Here is a 17,588-nt window from a genome sequence, read left to right as displayed (position 1 = left end):
CTTATTCCTAAAATGCCCCAAGTCTCAATTTTATGTCCTATGCTAAGGTTTCTCAGTGGTCTCTAATATACAAGATTTTCTAGTACATTTTTTTTAACAGTAAACACAACTTCTGACATTTTTTGGTTATAAATTGAAAATTAAAGAAACATAAAATCCGTGGATGTTCTTCTATCTGTTTTAGTTTATTTTTTCAACATCGTCTTCCATGACTCAGTCTTGCACATGTATTTGAAATGATTACCTGGGAATATGCCTGTCTGTCTTTCTCCACCCCTCCTCTGGTAAACACAAATGAGAAGAAACAGTTTAGAATCTCTTCAACGTCCTTGTCCTCATTAATCACAGCTCAAGAGACCCACCAATTCTCTCCTAACTTGCTACATTTGACTTCTTAAAAGTTGTCTATATTTATTTGTATGCCTTTGGCTATTTGCTCTAAGAAGTCCATTTTATCTACATTAATTACTATCCTAAAGTTTACTTGCTAGAACTTGTGCTCTTTTTTATCATTTTATTTAAGAACCTTTTTAAAGAGACCTTGTAGTTCAAATAGGTTTTGTTCTGCAACATACTTTTTCTTCTTTGCTGATCTTTTCTTTCTTTACTGATTTTTCTGATTATTCTTTTCATACTTGCTGCAAATTTAATACAGGATTTTTGCTGAATATGAGAGGTTCTGCTGCATAGATTTTAATCACTTCTTTAAAAAAAAATTTACTGAAAAACTAATTTTGATACTATCTTCTTGAAGTTGAATTTTATTTTGTTACAATTGCAATTACCTAGTGGTTTGACTAAAGTTCCTTCCTGAGTCAACTTCCTCTTATGCACTCCTCTTGCTTTATTCATTGAATACATTACTAATAAATTATTTATTCATCGCTATAGCTATTGTGCTCCCTTTCTTTTCTTTGCTCCTGTTATTCGCTCCACAACTACAATCTGAAGTTTTACTAAATAAAATAGTAAATAAGAAAAAAATAAAACAGAGAAATATTACTCTTGTTTTGTAGCAGTTTTAGCTTTGAGATTCGAAAAAAAAGGTAAAAACTAAATCTGGATTCTCAATTGTGGATTACATAATACTACTCCTTTACCTTGTTTACTTCCGACATTTTCTCTCCAATTTTTTATGCTCTTATACCAGAAAAGTGAAAAATGTGACCAATGTATATATATAACACACTGTTCAAAAATACCACTTATGTTAGCCAAACGAAATTGAAAATGCCCAAACTATCAATAAAATAAATGAAATTTTTGTTTGAAATAAAACTCCCAGGCCTGAAAAGAAAAGAATTGAAGTACCATTGTGGTGTCACCAGATATAATCATCGTTGTAATGCACACACTGGGTCACAGCACTGTTGTGATTAGACCACCAGTGCTACAAAACTCAAATTTTTAACTCAAGTGACAGAGAGTAAATTAGTACCACTAAGTTAAAGCCCAGTACTAAACAATGTTTCTAAGAGGTAAATGGTGAAAGACCAGTTAGGGAAAGACAGAGTTACGAGTTCTTAGGTCATAGCTAAGTAAAATTTCACATAGGTCTTAAGAGTATGATCAGAAGATTGACACCTGACATTTTAGCCTACACAAAATAGGCTAATTGTCTTGGGACAGGATTTTTAGGAATGGCATTCACAAATCAGAATTGGTATGAAAATTTAGAAGCTTTCAGGAAAGCAAATCTAAAGAGTGAAGTGGTAAAAAGACCTCTCAGAAGGACTGAAATATCTGGACAAACAATTAAAAAGGGAGAACTGAGCTGTCTCTGTTGAGGATGATTTGTTGCAAGGACTGCCAGTGCAATAACATTCTAAATGCTTTATAAAAATAAATTAATTAATACCATTCAGTGAGATTCTTCTTCTATCCCTATCTGCTGTCCTAAAAGACTTCTGTTGCCTTAAAAAGAGTTGGTATTGCAATATTAATATCTTTGTCTTATTTGGGTGAGATAAACATCATAAACCCTTGAAGTCAAAGAGATAACAATCTCTAATAAAATACAGAAGGCTGTTAAGTAGAATTAAAAGACATATTAGATCAAAGTACTACTAAAGAGTTCTACAATTGGCTCAGACTCCAAAAGGAATTATGAAGGTCTTTTTGAAATCTATCACAGTCTTCCATGCCACCCAATCACAGTCAAAAGGTGACTAAAGAAAAGCAAGATTTTGGAATAGACATAAGGTACAGAGGAGTGTTGACAAAAGTCAATACTATGCAGGCTGAAAGATGATCAGACTGAAGGTAAAAAGTTAGTCTTCTTCCTTCCAAACCCTTAATGTTAACTACATAAATAGTTACTTCAAAGTAATACACATTCTATTTATCTATAGAACACCGCTTAATCATCAAAAGAAGCTCCTAGGACAGTTCTCCCGACTTAATTTTAGTCTTAAAAAATGTTAGCCTGGCGATGTCAATGTTTAAACCATCTGTCCATGAAAAGTTGGAAAATAATCTAAAATCAGAAAACAAAACTGAGCAACTTTCCCACTTATTTGAGATTATATTTTTGTTGTTGACAATCACACCATACTAAAAACAATCAAGGTTTTGTCTTTTTTTAAAGCATTGAATAATGCTTATTCAGTGGTGTCTGAATCCGAGAGAAGCCATTTTTCCCCATTGATCCTAAAACGGTGTCTGTATTCCTACTATGAACAGTAGAAAGAGCTAATTTTTATTCCCGCAAAGGGAACTCTCTCATAAAGCTTTTTGAACAGTACTTACTCAAATATGGTGGTTTGTAAGGCGCTCGTGTATTAGACAGCAGTCCATCCAACTCCTTCCTCTCCAGAGTGTTGTGAAGGGCCTTCTCTTTGCCGAAGGTGGAGAAGGATCTTTCTGCCCCTGGCTGGGCTTCAGGTGTTTCAAACACTTCAGTGTCTGGAACAGAGTCCATGCCAGGTACATGCAGATTGCTGCGGTAATCTGCAGCTTGGCGTCCATCAGATGCGACAAAGGAAGGCATCCAGCACCGATCTGAGTGGCCCAGTGCTTTACATTCCTCCGTGCAATTGGAGAAGAGATCCATGCCTGCAAGCATGAGAGAAAAAGAAACTACAGATATAAGCTTCAGCATCTTGAATAGCTGCTGACAGATAAGAAAGATTATGTCAACAAAAGAGTGAAGTGGAAAGAGAAGTGTTCTAAGAACTTCTTCCACTACTTTCATCTCCTCAAGAAAAAAAAAATCTGATTGTCCAGCCTTCAGAAGTCGAAGACACCATTTAATAACCATAACTAGATGCCAGAACATCACGCATATGCAAAAATATCACAAGAAGAAGTGTATTGGTGGTTCTGTCTCACAAAACTATGTGCAGATCTCACTGTTTAGAACCTGTTCAAATAAGGTTCAGTTCCACTTGTAGGTTGATGTCTGTAGTCCACCAGTTGAAAATACTTATTAAGAACGTGAAGGAATTGTTTCTACATAAATGCCTCCCTGACCAAAAGGAATTAAATATCCTGACGGAGAAATCACAGATTTCATTTATGAAAATTAAATATTAATGAGTCCTATAAAGGACTCATACATTACATTACAGAACATACATTAGTATACAGATAGAGCCTATTCATATTAAAAGCAGGCCTTACAATGTAGGAATTCAGTTTTCAAGGGATCGGGACAGCTTATTTAATCAATTGTTACATCATTCTTTCAGAGACAGTTTCCATTACTACTGCAGCAGTCCTTACTATCATCAAGTCATCCAAATAACGGGACAGAATCCCATAATAAATTACTGTAATTAGTCATACAAAGGTAGCTGTAGTCCGGTGTGACATGGCTGTGTATACTATTGACAAAATTGTTAATGCTTCCCCTATTTAAGCAAACACTTGTCCCTGCCAACACAGAACTGTTTGCTTACAAATCCTTTAATGCTATTAAGATTTCAAATGACAAGCTATGCTTCTATTGACTCGCTTCACATTGGCCCTCCAAAAGAATATTTCCTGACTGTGAGTCACTAAATTGTTGGATTATGCTTGTTTTGAGAGGAATGGTGTATGAGATGATAGGCATAGAGTAAAATAAATACCAGCATCTCCAAGTTGATGTTCAACATTATACAGAAAAGCAGAACAGTAAGGAAATATCTTTTTCTTGTATTTTTAAAGAGAACTGAGTGTCTTAGAACATTTGTATGTCAAAACTGAACTAAATCTGTTACAAACATTGCATTTACAAGCATTACATTAGAATTACAAAAAATGACATTACTTGCAAAGGAAATAGGAAAAAATTTTAAACCACTGTAATATGATTCATATAATGTAGCTTATTCATCGGCCAAGTTTGTAAAGAACTGGATTAGCTTGATCTCTAGTGTGAGGATTAGTATTAAGTATCCTACCACTGTTTTGAACCATAATTTGTCTTATATTAGTAACATTTATCTGATATCTCACACCACAAAACCCAGTCTCTTCAGTAAGCAAGACTCCTTCTGAGTCATCGACAAGTGCTTTAGTATTAGAGTCACTTAGAAAAAAATACCAAGACAGATAGAAAAGCTTTTTATCTCAGATTCTCACCTTATAACAATTTTTAAATTTTAAATTAAGTAGTACACAATGCTAGGTTCAGTTTTGATTAGAACCTGGCATTGCTAATTGGCATGCAAAAGTTTCAAATTACTGATCGGTTCACTGTTGAAGAATGCAAATGTGAAGTGCAGATATGATTAACGAATAAGATGACCAGGCAAGGTGTACATATTGTATGGTTCTAAAATTCATAGTGGTAGTAGTTATCAAGGACTGAAAAGAAAGTTTTAGATGCAGGCTTCCCAGAAATAAATTAATATATAATAATGTCTATAAAACCATGTGTCTGAGTGTGTATATCTTATGTATTGAAAGGTCTGCACAAAAATATCTCTTAGGCAAGAAATGATGTATTTTATGAATCTAACTTTTTGCCATTCAGAAGATTTAAGTGACAATTAGCAGAAAATGGATATTTCAATTTTCAGACTTCCTAGCAAAGTTACATGTAAACAATAAATAACCCTACTTTTAAAAGGAAAAAGATTACAGTGACTTTTTGCTAACAGTGTATCGATGACCATATTCATTCAACATTTCCTGAAAGACAGCAGGAGAAAGACCTTATGGATAAATATTCTTTAGTCAGTGGGGAGAGAGGTATTATAATATTGACTTTAAGATATATATTCAAAGAGAGACTCTTTCTTTCCCTTCATGGGTTTTTATTTCCCCTGGAAAATTACTCTCCATTTTACTATTTTGTTTTCACATCAGCTACTAAACTGCACAATGTATCTATCCAAATATTATTTCTTTAGTTCCCATTTGAATTCTGCTTGTCTGCTGTAGTGCACTGAATAGTATTATGTAACAGTTTATTATAAAAGAGATGTTATAGCCACTATAAATCAGGATTTTGAATAAACAAAGTAATGGATGTGGGGAGTATAAAATATAAGTTTGTAAGACAAAACTTTTCCCTCCTTGAAGAAAAAACATACATACATTTATATATACACACACACACACATTGCAATCTTAATATACATTACTGGAATACACAGCTAGAATGTAAGTTCTTGTTTAGGATGGGAACAAACTGTTCACAGAGGCATGGGTCAGGTTTTTTTCCTACTTGAATCAATCACAACATTCCCTAAGGGTTTAATAGGTGCAGAACCAAGCCCTTAGTATTTTGGCAGAAAATAAATTGAAATCAGCAGTCTGATTTTCAAATCCCTGGGCATCTATGTATATTTATACTGACTGTGATATGAATGCTGGCTACTCTTCCTCCACTTGCTTCCCATGAGTCATGTTATAGAATTCTCTATTTCTAATTGAAAAATATTAAAAACAAAGCCAGAGGGGAAGGCTATTTGGCATTTTCCAAGAAGGAAGGATATACCACGGTAAACGAAGCACAGACATACAGCACAGAACTCCTTCATACATCAAGAATCATGTTTTTGATTTATAACTAAAAGAAATATTCAGCAATATAACACTTCCATCTCATCTCCCTCATAAACCTGGTTATATATATATGTATATATGATCCTTCAGAACTAAACTATCCATTATATTTGCAAATCCACACTAAAGAAAAATGCTTTATTTTTCATTTAGTTATCATATTAGATCCTGCATGCAGATACACTGAGATTTCAAAGGTGACTCTGAATTATGAATTTCAAATGTCCTTTGCTGATACAAATAGATAGTACAGTGCACTGAAGTGCTACAAAATAATAAGCATTGCACTATTCCAAATACAGTACATATATAAAAGCTCATGGTAAAGGCCACTAGTTCATTTCTATTTGTTCAAGCCTTATTACTAGATAGGCCAGTGGTCAGTATGGGCTGTCACACAACTGTAACTTTGCAGATTTTGAAAGAAAACACGGCCCTACCCTTCCTTCAAAGGCAATAAAAAATAGGAAAAGGAGTTAAATATTAAACTTGATATCTGCATCTGAACTCAGGTGCTTTGAATCAGGTGCCAGTAGTGGTGTATTTCTGACGTATATTCCCAATTTTTCGTATTTCAAAAGGAGAAAAATCAAAACTATGTGCATGCATTCTAATTGGTTTGAAAGACAGTATGGATCAAAGCAAAAATTAGTCCTAAAACCACTTTAAAATAATATATTCTCCTTAATTTAATTAAGAGAGAAGAGCCATGCACCAAGTCTTTAGATCAATAAGAGAACACATTTGTATTACTGAGTAAATGATGTAATAAAAAGCAAAAATAAAAATTAAACGTTGACAAAATATTTTTGAAGCATCACAGAATCTTAAGGGTTGGAAGGGACCGTGAAAGATGGAGTCCAACTCCCCTGCTAGAGCAGAACCACCTAGAGCAGGTTACATAGGAACTCATCTAGGTGGGTTTCCAGAGGAGGAGACTCCACAATCCATCTAGGCAGACTGTTCCAGTGCTCTTTCACCTTCACAGTGAAGAAATTCTACCTTGTGTTTCTTTGGAACCTCTTATGTTCCATCTTATACTCATTGCCCCTTGTCCTATCGTTGGGCATCATTGAGAAGAGCCTGACTCCATCCTCCTGACACCCGCCCTTTATGTATTTGTAAACATTAATGAGGTCACCCCTCAGTCTCCCCCAAGCTAAAGAGCCCCAGCTCCCTCAGCCTTTCATCATAAGGGAGATTCTCCACTCCATCATCTTTGTGGCCCTGCACTAAACTCTCTCAAGCAGCTCCCTGTCCTTTTTGAACTAAGGGGCCCAGAACCATTATTGAAACTTATGACATTTTTATAACTTTGGCTTTTACTTGGAATTAAATTGTAATTTTGACTTCTTCTGTTGTAGTTTATCTTTCAAAAAAAAACTAGTTAGATGCGAGATAGGTGTGAAGTAGGGAACCAGGCCTCCTTTTCAGAGCTCCATTATCAGAACAACCATCTCTTTGGTTAGGATCTCCTTCAGCAAGTTACTTATTTCCCTATGATTCGTGTTTGGAAATATAGTGATGTTAATCTCTTTTGTAGAAGACACTACCTACTGAAGAACTGTACTCTATGAAACAGAGTTGTTACTATTATTATTTTTTGGTAATTGGTGTAGTGCCTTGGATAAAGCTGACTTCATCTGTATGAGAACATGAATCAGAACTCAAACATCCTCAATATTTAGCTGTTCCAAATCTCAACCTCGAAGCCCTACTTGACCATTGATATGTGAACATTATTAAGAATGCAGTCCGAGGAAAGAAGAGAGGGGGGAAAAAAAAAGGAAAAAGGAACTGCCTTCAGCTTGAGTTAAAGCACTTTTCTAAACCATTTCCATGTTCATTCACACTTTATTCAAAGTAGACAGCCCAAGTGACCTCCAAAATAGGATTTAGCTGTCAGTCTGCATAGGTTCTGAAGGAAAACTAGTTTGTTCTGTCCCTTTATCACTAAAATTCTTCAGGCTTCTCAAATTTTTCTGCTTATGGACACTGAACTATCATAGCTCTTCTGCAATAATGCACACTAATCCTCTTGGAATTTACCTAATCTGAACTGAAAAGGTGTGAGGCAATGTTTCACCCTGTGCCTTTGTATTAGACTCCTATGAATTCCCTTCATCAAGTCCACTAGTGGAAGCCTCGTTTTAGATTTCAGCTGGTCGTCAATGCATACTGTCCAGTACTGCACAGATTATCAAAAAACATGAAACATTTCAGAGTAGACACATGACAGTATAGCTTCACAACTTGGATATTCCTTCCTGAAATGCATCTGACAGATCATGCCAGCCCAGTGAAAAAGGTGAAACAAAGCTAATATTGTGAAGAGCTCTGCATGTTTCGCTTGAGAAAGCTGAGTAGCTGGTGAGCAACCATATGAAATAAGTTGATGGCATGAGTCCAAATCTTAGAGGACAGGTGTCTAATCATACAATTTAAACATACGCACATGCAGAGTATTAATTGGCACCCAAGTTGGCAATTTCATGAGGGAGGCCAAGAATTTAATCAACCATGGGAAATAAACTAACCTCATGCTTAGAAATTACTCCTACAGAACAAGATTGAAATACAGTGTGTTAATAATAGGTAGTAGTGTTGGATTGGTTGCATTTGTTCTACAACAAATAGCAGCTTTTGTCTCAATGATTTTCAAAGAGCAGAAGTAATTACAACATGCACTTGGGGTTTGTGAAACCCTTGCACTGTTTGCCAAAAACTTCTTGAGCTTCTTCACCTTTGGAAAGTTGTTTTCCAAAAAACTCAGAACAATATCCCAGTCAATGAAACAAATCCATTAAATCCTATCCATGACAATGAGGCTTTTGAGTATCCCACCACTTTCTGTTCCCCTATACATGCACATGACAATACTTTTTGAATTTCATGGATGTTAAGATAGATAAGAATGTGGATAATTGTGAGGTGTTCAGGTAGTACTTTAATGGGAGCAATATGAATGCATCCCTTTCATACATTCCAGCACATCTGAAACCAGGATTAAATCACTACTAAGAAAATCTGTTTCATGAAAAAATGAAACAGAATCTTACTTCAAAACACAATAAAACATTTTGATACATAGAACAGATTAGTTCAGAATTTTCACTAAACAATTGTGCTGGAGAAATCTATGACACAGTGCTAAACTTTCATCCTGCATTTTTTCCTTTCCATATAATAATTGACCATGACTACTGACAGTCAGCTTGGCAAGCAATGAACTACTACAGAATAGCTCCTTGTGTGCTACATGACAGTTCACTGTTGACAGTAACAGAAGTCATGTACAGAACAGTACATGCTCTAAACATGCTACTGACTAAAATTAGTTGTGAGAGAGTTTTGTCAATGGAAATTATCTGCTAAATATTTTTGGATGTAAATACAGTCCTTTTGAAAACAAAGATGATGCTGCATGGTACCAGGTAACATCTTGAAAAAAAAACCCAGTCCAAATTTCTACCATGTTATCAACCAGTGTGTTTTCCTTCAATAATTTAGAAAGGCTTGATTACTGAGCACCAAAACGACTGAAAAACTGAAAAGGCATTCCCTCAGGTATTTCCTCTAGCTAGTCAAGATCAAACAAGATTTATGCTCCTTTTTTAAAAATTTTTTTCTGTAAAATTCATCACCAAAAACTAATAACAACGGTAAAGTTTTAGTTTTTACATCAAAATATCTTGTCATTGCTGAGGTCAAGGGACACGTTCTTAGCATCACGCCACCAGAATTCAGCCCAAAGCTTACAGGAAAATTATACTGGATGTTTTCAGCTCAAAGCTGTTTCTACAGAGATTTGTATTTAAATATCTATTTGGAACTAACATTTAGAAAACTGTGCATGAAAGTCATTCTCAAATCACAGCACCAATATATTAAATGGGAAGTTCTGTGTACTTGAGGTTTAAGATCAAACTGTTAACTGTGAGCACAGCAGTTCATAAATCACATCAGATTCTTAAATTATTTGAAATTACTTTAAAGTATAGAATATAATTTTTCCCCTAGTTTTAAATCATTAAAATGAAGAATTTATCCAGCTAAGGACTGATGCCAAGTTTTACAGTAGTTCCAGTGTTGATATCTGAGATAGGCTACTTTTTAAAATGGAGAGAAAGAATAAAGAGCAGAGGCACAACAATAACAGTACTGAATGCATCTAAAAGAAAATAGCTTTCAGTTGACGTGCAACTATATGATTATATTCCCACCATCAGTCAAATCCAGCCCTTTCTGCAGATGTTTATTCTTTTCACTTCTGTTTGGTTATTATGGTTCATTATGTTGAGGGACTAAGCTGATTGAAATGTTCATTGAGATGACTGCTGCAGTAAAATGCGTAAAAGAAAAAAAAAAGGAATGCAGGGAGGACAGGAGGAGAGGGAGCTTTTTATAACTCTGTAGCACTGATTGCTGCATCAGAAACAGTGTGAAAGAAAGGGTGGGGGGAGACTAAATACATAGCTTTTTAAAACAACAATAAATCATACGCCATATATAGGCCAAAAATGAAAGAGACTCTGTGTTCAGATGTAAACTTCTGGCAAGACCTGGTCTGTTGTCAGGTTCCCAGACACAAAATAGACACTCTGTTCACTTAGCATGAAGCCCTGCAAGAATCGGGGAGCTCCGGAGACTCTTGGCTCTTCTCGAGTCTCATTAGGTCTGCATATTAATGACTTGCAGCAATATAAAGGAGCCCTGTAGCAGCCTCCTCTTCCCGTGGTGCCTGGGTTTTCCATCGTTAGGGGCACAGTGACTAAAGCAGTGAGAGAATAGAGGATGTTAGCAGAACACGCGGGTGAGGCAGTACTGCTATGACACTACTGAGATGCTTGCCCCGGTGTCTTCTAAGGTGGGGGTCGGGGGGAGAAAATTTATGACTGGAAAGACTGGTAGTATTTTGTATGACATACAATGTAGTAAATCCTTATATATGATAGACCACAGAGGAAAAAAGACAAAGAAATCACTGTATTGACTCAAGACATAGTAGACCTTTGGAGACTGTAGCAGGGAAGGAAACACAAGCATTTGTGACTAAAATACAGTGCAAGGGTGAGAAGGAATTCTAATGCATAGGCTCTAAACAAATGTCCCTTTCAGAAGGAAACTGACAGTATGAGAGCAAAGACAGCAAGCCATACACATGGGAATAACATTGCAATGCATGTATTTTCTAGGTGATCCAAATCCCAGTCTCGTAAGAAATGTATTTAAGCCTTAGTAACACTGAGATCAGTTATACTACACAGTGCCCCAATTTGAATTAAAAAACAATCCTCAAAAATTGCAAAGGAATTACACATTCAGAGTATCCAATGTGTTTCCACTGATCCCCAGCAAAAATCCTCACAGTCTGGTTGTCATTCAATCACTGGGTTCATTCTTTCCCTTGGGAACTCCCCCTGCTTCCACTTCACACTGGCATGCCAGCTGAAGTGTCTACTAAACAAGATTGCCCAATGCTTTGAAGCTCTGGAAATCTGATGTGGAAGAATATGCATGATAAAATGTACCAGCAACTTTGTTTTAGTGTGCAGGAAGTTTTGCCACAGTAGAGGATGGAGAATAACATACAACCACCCCCACCCACCGCCCCCCTCACCCCGCTCCAAATTAATAAAATAAACTGTCCCATGAATGAAAGGGGTTCAAAGTTATCTCCTCGGCCAGGTAACTGTAGTAGCAAGTTGACTTAAACCCAGTCTTACATACAATAGGTTCACGTTATTCACACCACTCATATTCCAACAAGTAACTTTCTAGTCTCTCTACTTAAAGATCTACTATTTCCATTCTCTTATCAGACTTACCAGAGGATTGACCTCGATTAGTGGCATCATGATCACTGTCTCCTTGCTCACTGTCCCCATGACCACTGTCCTTAGAGCTTACTATGTCTGCTTCCTGGAATGCAGAACTAGACACAGAAACATCTTCACATTAGAATAAACATGAAAGAGGAACTCATAAAACATTCTTCTGCCATCACATGGCCAAAGACGGTGCTGCATTCACCCACTCCTGGCCTACTGCACCACTTCTGCAGAGGTGCTCTGTCCACCAGAAACAAATCTGGCATTTTCAGACCTTGGCAGTCTTAGCTGAAACGGACAGTAAGCAGTATTACTCTGCCTGGTTTTCATGTAATCGCTACAAATAATTTGGCAGCATTTACTTAAGCTGGATAGGTACATTTAAACTCAGGGAGACCAATGTTTTCTGAAAGACCCTACAGAAGTATATATACGTATTTAAACCACGTTTTAGACTAATATAAAACAAGCTTTTGTTTCTCTTTTCATGTGGTTTTGAAGGCAGTTCAGAAAAGCTGCAATTCAAATTCATTTACTCGATGATGTTTTATTTAATACATCTAAATACTCTGAATTTTCCATTGCTTTGCTATTTTACATCTGCAGTAAACACATTTCTGCCACCATTCAGAATTGTTAAAGCATGTATGAGAAAAACAAGGCTAAGAAGGTCATACCTGTTTACTCGTCGGGGTCTGTCAACTAGATAACTGAGCTCTGCACGCTGATGTTTTGTCTAGGAAAATAAATATGAGGAAATATTTTAACTTTTGTTATTTCTATAACCAGCATCAGAAGAGACATGAGAGCAGCTCACCATATTTACTATAAATGGTAATGTTTAGCTGCAAGTAGGCCTACACAATCTGCTCCTAGGATGTAAGGGGAACAAACTCATCTCTTATTCTTATTTGCACAGATGGGAAGACATGAGGGATTTTTTTCCTGAGTGTTTTGAGATGAGATTCTGACACGTTTTCTCAAAGTGCACGCTGTCAAGCATCACAAGGACTCGCACAAAAAATCAACAGGACTATTTCTAGAGTTGTGTACTACTTAGTCTGAGAAAAAAACCACAAACTTATTGTAATCTAGCTTTCAGTCTGTTTCTAATTACAGCGTATAAAAATAGGGAGAGTCAGTACAGTTACTGTACCCTCGGGAAGAAAATATATTGGGAAACCCTTGAGTCTTTAAAAAGGCGACAGAAGACAGAATTCCATACATGTTTTGAAGAAAGGCCAATCTTACAAACCAATGTTTGAAATGTCACTGCAAATCTTAATGCTTTAGAAAATTTTACTCAACTGCCTTTGCCAGACTGGACAGTATTCAGTTTTCATGTGAAGAGAGAATATGTTGTTTTCACACAGGCAGAGCAGTACTGAGAGTGTGTATGAGCTAACCCAGCAGAAAAAAGATTAATGAGGGAGTATTATGGCACGGTGTATGCTTTGATGGAAATTCTCCACACACTAGATAATACAATATAGGCAACATGTTCTACAGGACGTTAAGTCTCTGCATGCAATTTCATGGAAACTCGTTCTTGATGCTTTTCCTTTGTGAACTCAGCTTTGGTTATAAAGAGCTGTTCAGATAGAGTAAAGTCAAGTCAATTAAAAAACACTAATTCACAAATTAATTACAGTTCCTGCTAACTGTAGAGATTGCCACAGCCCCAGAGGGGGGTTCCTCCAAAGCCTTAGTTGAACATACAAAGATTTCAGGAAGAATAAAAAGACACAGTTTGAAAATCTTGCTTCAGAAACCCCTGTGATGATGCCTCATGTCACTTCATTACTGTCAGCAGTAGTGACTTTCGCAGTACAGTACGACCACCGCCACCTCGCCACCTCGCCCCCACTCCCCCCTCGTCCCAAGCCACAGGCGATCCGCTTGGAGCTAATGGCCCCGGAGGATCTCTGCCCTGCCGGGGACAGCTTCGGGCCCTGGGGGTGGGACGGGGACACAAACACACGCTTGGCTTGCAAGAGTTTCTGGGCCCGGTGACCAAAGCCCGTGGACGGACGAGGTGAGCGGGGGAAGCCTGTCCCGCACTCACCTCTCAAAGACTTCCAAATATTAGCGGACAACGAGGAGTTAGAGGCGGCGGATGAATGAATTAAAGGGAAAAAGAAAGATGAAAGGAAAAGTAAAGCGCCTTCCCCGCAGGGAGAGGAGGGGCAAGAGCTTTGGGAGACAACGGGAAAGCTACTCGGTGCTTGGGAAAAGCCCGCAGTGCAGCGGCGGGGCACGGCCGGAGCCCGACGGCCCGGCACGGAGGTGCTGGGGGTGTGGGTGGGTTGACGGGGGTGCCGGACGCCAGGGCCTTACCTCGCTGGACAAAATGCTGCCGTTGGAGATGATGTCGGGCTGCTGGTCAGCGTAGCCGGTGACGATGGCCCCGCAGGGGTTGTGCTCGGCGTCGGTGCTGCGGGAGGGGCTGCAGGGTTTGAGGAACATCAGGTCGGTCTTGGCGGACTCGGGAGTGAGGCAGACCTGGTAGCAGTAGTTCTGGTTGTGGTGATGCGAGCCGAAGCTGCCCGACTCCTCCACAGGTACCTGCGCTGGGTTGCTGGGCACGTTGGAGCTCTGTACCAGCATGATGTCCGACTTGCTGAGTTTCTTCTTGCGGGCCCGCGCCTGGCGACTACAGCAGGGGCAGCAGCAGCAGCAGCCCAGGCAGCAGTCGCTGGCCAGACAGGTGTAGATGTTGAGCTTCTTCTCCTTCTGGCAGCGCACGGCCAGGACGATCATGGCCAGCAGGAAGATGAAGGAGACGGAGCCCAGGGCGATGATGAGGATGAGGGTGAGGTCAAGCGAGGTGTCCCCCCCGGAGCGGCTGGGGCGATGCTCGCCGGAGCCCCCGCCGCCACCGCCCCCCGCGCCCGCCCCCGCGCCCAGGCCGCCGCCGCCGCCGCCGGGCCGCTCGGCCGCGCCGTCCACCAGCACCACCTGGATGGCGGCAGTGGAGGAAAGCGGCGGCTGCCCGTGATCGCGCACCTCGATGACCAGCTCGTAGGGGCGCTGGGGATCGCGCTTGGCCGGCACCCTGCGGGCCGTCCGGAGCTCCCCGGTGCGCCAGTCCATGCGGAAGAGGCTGGCTTCATTGCCCCGAACGATGCTGTACGTGAGGCGGGCGTTCTCCCCGTCGTCGGCGTCCACGGCCGCCACACGGCTCACCAGATAGCCCGGCTCGGCGCCGCGGGGCAGCACCTCCCGCGCTGGGGTGCCGTTGCGGCCCGGCAGGGGGCTGACGATGGCCGGCGCGTTGTCGTTCTGGTCCACCACGATGATGTTGACGGTGGCATTGCCGGCCAGCGGCTGCGGCTCCTCGCCAGCGTCGCGGGCCTCCACTTGGAAGCTGAACTCCTTGAGCTGCTCGTAGTCGAAGGAGCGGAGGGCGTAGAGGAAGCCGTTCTCGGAGTTGATGGAGACGTAGGTGAAGACGGACATGCCCTGGATCTGGCTCTCCAGGATGGAGTAGGCTAGCTGGGCGTTGGCGCCCTGGTCCCGGTCGGTGGCGCTGACGGCGTAGATGTAGGCGCCGGGCACGTTGTTCTCGCTCACGTAGACCTGGTAGACGGGCTGGCTGAAGCGCGGCGCGTTGTCGTTCACGTCGCTCACCCGCACCTGGATGGACTTGCTGGTGCTCAGCGGCGGCTCGCCGCGGTCCCGGGCCACCACGGTGAGGGTGTAGGCGTCGCCACCTGGCTGCTCTCGGTCCAGGGGCCCCTCGGTGACGATGGTGTAGTAGTTCTTGAAGGAGCTCTTGAGGCGGAAGGGCGCATCGCCCTGCAACAACTCGCACTGCACCTGCCCGTTTTCCTCCGAGTCGCGGTCCGAGACGCTGAAGAGGGCCACCACGGTGCCCGGCGCCGCTGCCTCGCTCACCGCCTCCTTGACGGTGGAGAAGCTGATTTCGGGCGCGTTGTCGTTGGCGTCCAGTACCCGCACCAGAACCTTGCAGTGCGCCGGCACGGCATTGGGCCCCAGGTCCTTGGCTTGCACGTATACCTGGTACACGCTGCTCTCCTCATAGTCCAGCTCGCCGCTCACCTCCAGCCGCCCGGTGCGCGGCGCGATGCCGAAGAGCTCTCGGGCGCGGGCTGAGATGTGGCTGCTGAAGGAGTAGATGACCTCGCCGTTTTGGCCCTCGTCGGGGTCGGTGGCGTTGAGTTGCAGCACCAGGGTACCCGGCGGCGAGTTCTCCGGCAGCGAGACGGTGTAAACGGGCTGCTCGAAGGCGGGGACGTTGTCATTGGAGTCCAGCACCCTGATGGTGAGCAGGGCGGTGCCGGTGCGCTGCTGGGGCTGCCCGCCGTCCACAGCTGTCAGCACGTAGCGGTGCACCGCTTGCTGCTCCCGGTCCAGGGGTTTGTCCAGCACTAGCTCTGCAAAGCGGTTGCCGTCCCCCTGCGTCTGCACGTCGAGGGAGAAGTAGCTATTGGGGGTGATCTCGTAGGTGCGCAGAGAGTTGGTGCCCACGTCGGGGTCGAAGGCGCTCTCCAGGGGAAAGCGGGTGCCTGGTGTGGCACTCTCCGAGATCTCCACGGTCAGGTCGGGCTCCGGGAAGGAGGGCGGATTGTCGTTGATGTCCAGCACCTCGATCTCCACCCGGAACAGCTCCAGGGGGTTCTCCAGGAAGACCTCCAGGTGCAGCAGACAGGAGGGGCTCTGCTTGCAGATCTGTTCCCGGTCTATCTTCTCATTTACGTAGAGCACACCGGTTTCCAGGTTGAGCTCCAGGTAAGGGCTGCGGGAGTTGGGCGCCGTCTGGAAGCGGCGAGCCGAAAGTTTTGTAATGTCCAAGCCCAGATCCTCGGCAATATTCCCCACGAACGTGCCATGCTCCTGCTCTTCTTGCACCGTGTAATGGAGCTGGCAAAGGGCCCCCTCCACCATCCAGAGCAAGGCAATGAGGAATAGCACAATCATCTCCAAATGGGGAAAGAGATCCCCCCTCCCCAACACCACCTCTTCCTCCTCTTCGGAAAGCCACCACTACCACCTCCTCCTCCGAAAACACACAGTACAGTGTATGTGTGTGTGCCTTTGCGTGTCTGTGTGTGTGTCTGTGTGCGCGCCCGCGAGCGTGTGGAGAGAGAGGGATCAGGGGAGGGGGGAAGGAAGAGGTTGATATTTTTTGGGGGGAGTGTGCTAGATATTATTTCTTCTGATTCATGTTAGGATTTTTTCGTCCCCCATCTCCCTCCTTGTTGTTACGAGTATTATTGTTTCACACGCTGACCAAATGAAGAAGACGGACGTCCCCACTTCATCTGTGATCTTCGAAATAAATGGCCAACTAATAATAGCTATTAGCTGAGTGTATCTAGAGATACACAGAAGCCCGCTTTTATTTATTCCGAGAGTCTTGGCACTGCACCGCGGCAGCAGCAGTGGCGGCGGAGGCAGCAGCAGCAGCAAATCCCAAGGAGGAAATTTTTATATTTCAAGATTGTCCTCGGTTTGTCTTCCTGGTGAGAGCTGGAGGGGTAGATGCTGCTGGAAGAGCCGGTGGACATGCCCTCCTTAGATGCAAGAAAACATAGAAACCCGCGAAACTGAAAAAAAAAATAACCCGCAAAATGATTTCATATTAAAAAAAAGGCAGAGAACAGCTTTGCTACTCAAAACTTTCATTCCCTGCTTTCTCTGGAATTTTTATTTAAAGATATTAGAATTTTTTCTCTTCTATTAACAGTCTTTCATTGTCTTCTTTTATTGTTATTATATTCATCATCATCATTCTGC

The 17,588-nt window shown here is 41.9% G+C and overlaps 1 protein-coding gene across 3 annotated transcripts in view; it reads right to left on the bottom strand.

Moving 5' to 3' along the window:
- The window catches only part of PCDH10 (protocadherin 10), a 32,171-nt gene extending 15,066 nt beyond the window's left edge, over positions 1 to 17,105 (bottom strand). For all 3 annotated transcript variants that reach the window (XM_061992631.1, XM_061992629.1, XM_061992630.1), the window contains exons 1-4: positions 14,166 to 17,105; positions 12,506 to 12,564; positions 11,826 to 11,932; positions 2,749 to 3,054 (exon numbers count right to left, since the gene is read on the bottom strand). In XM_061992631.1, the coding sequence (XP_061848615.1) occupies positions 2,749 to 3,054; positions 11,826 to 11,932; positions 12,506 to 12,564; positions 14,166 to 16,769 (3,076 nt within the window). In that variant the 5' untranslated portion in view covers positions 16,770 to 17,105. The remainder of the gene's footprint in view (positions 1 to 2,748; positions 3,055 to 11,825; positions 11,933 to 12,505; positions 12,565 to 14,165) is intronic.
- Positions 17,106 to 17,588: the final 483 nt, after the last annotated feature.

The sequence above is a fragment of the Colius striatus genome, chromosome 3 (genome assembly GCF_028858725.1).
Source record: "Colius striatus isolate bColStr4 chromosome 3, bColStr4.1.hap1, whole genome shotgun sequence".
NCBI lineage: Eukaryota > Metazoa > Chordata > Aves > Coliiformes > Coliidae > Colius > Colius striatus.
This window is presented reverse-complemented; position numbering and strand designations above follow the sequence as displayed.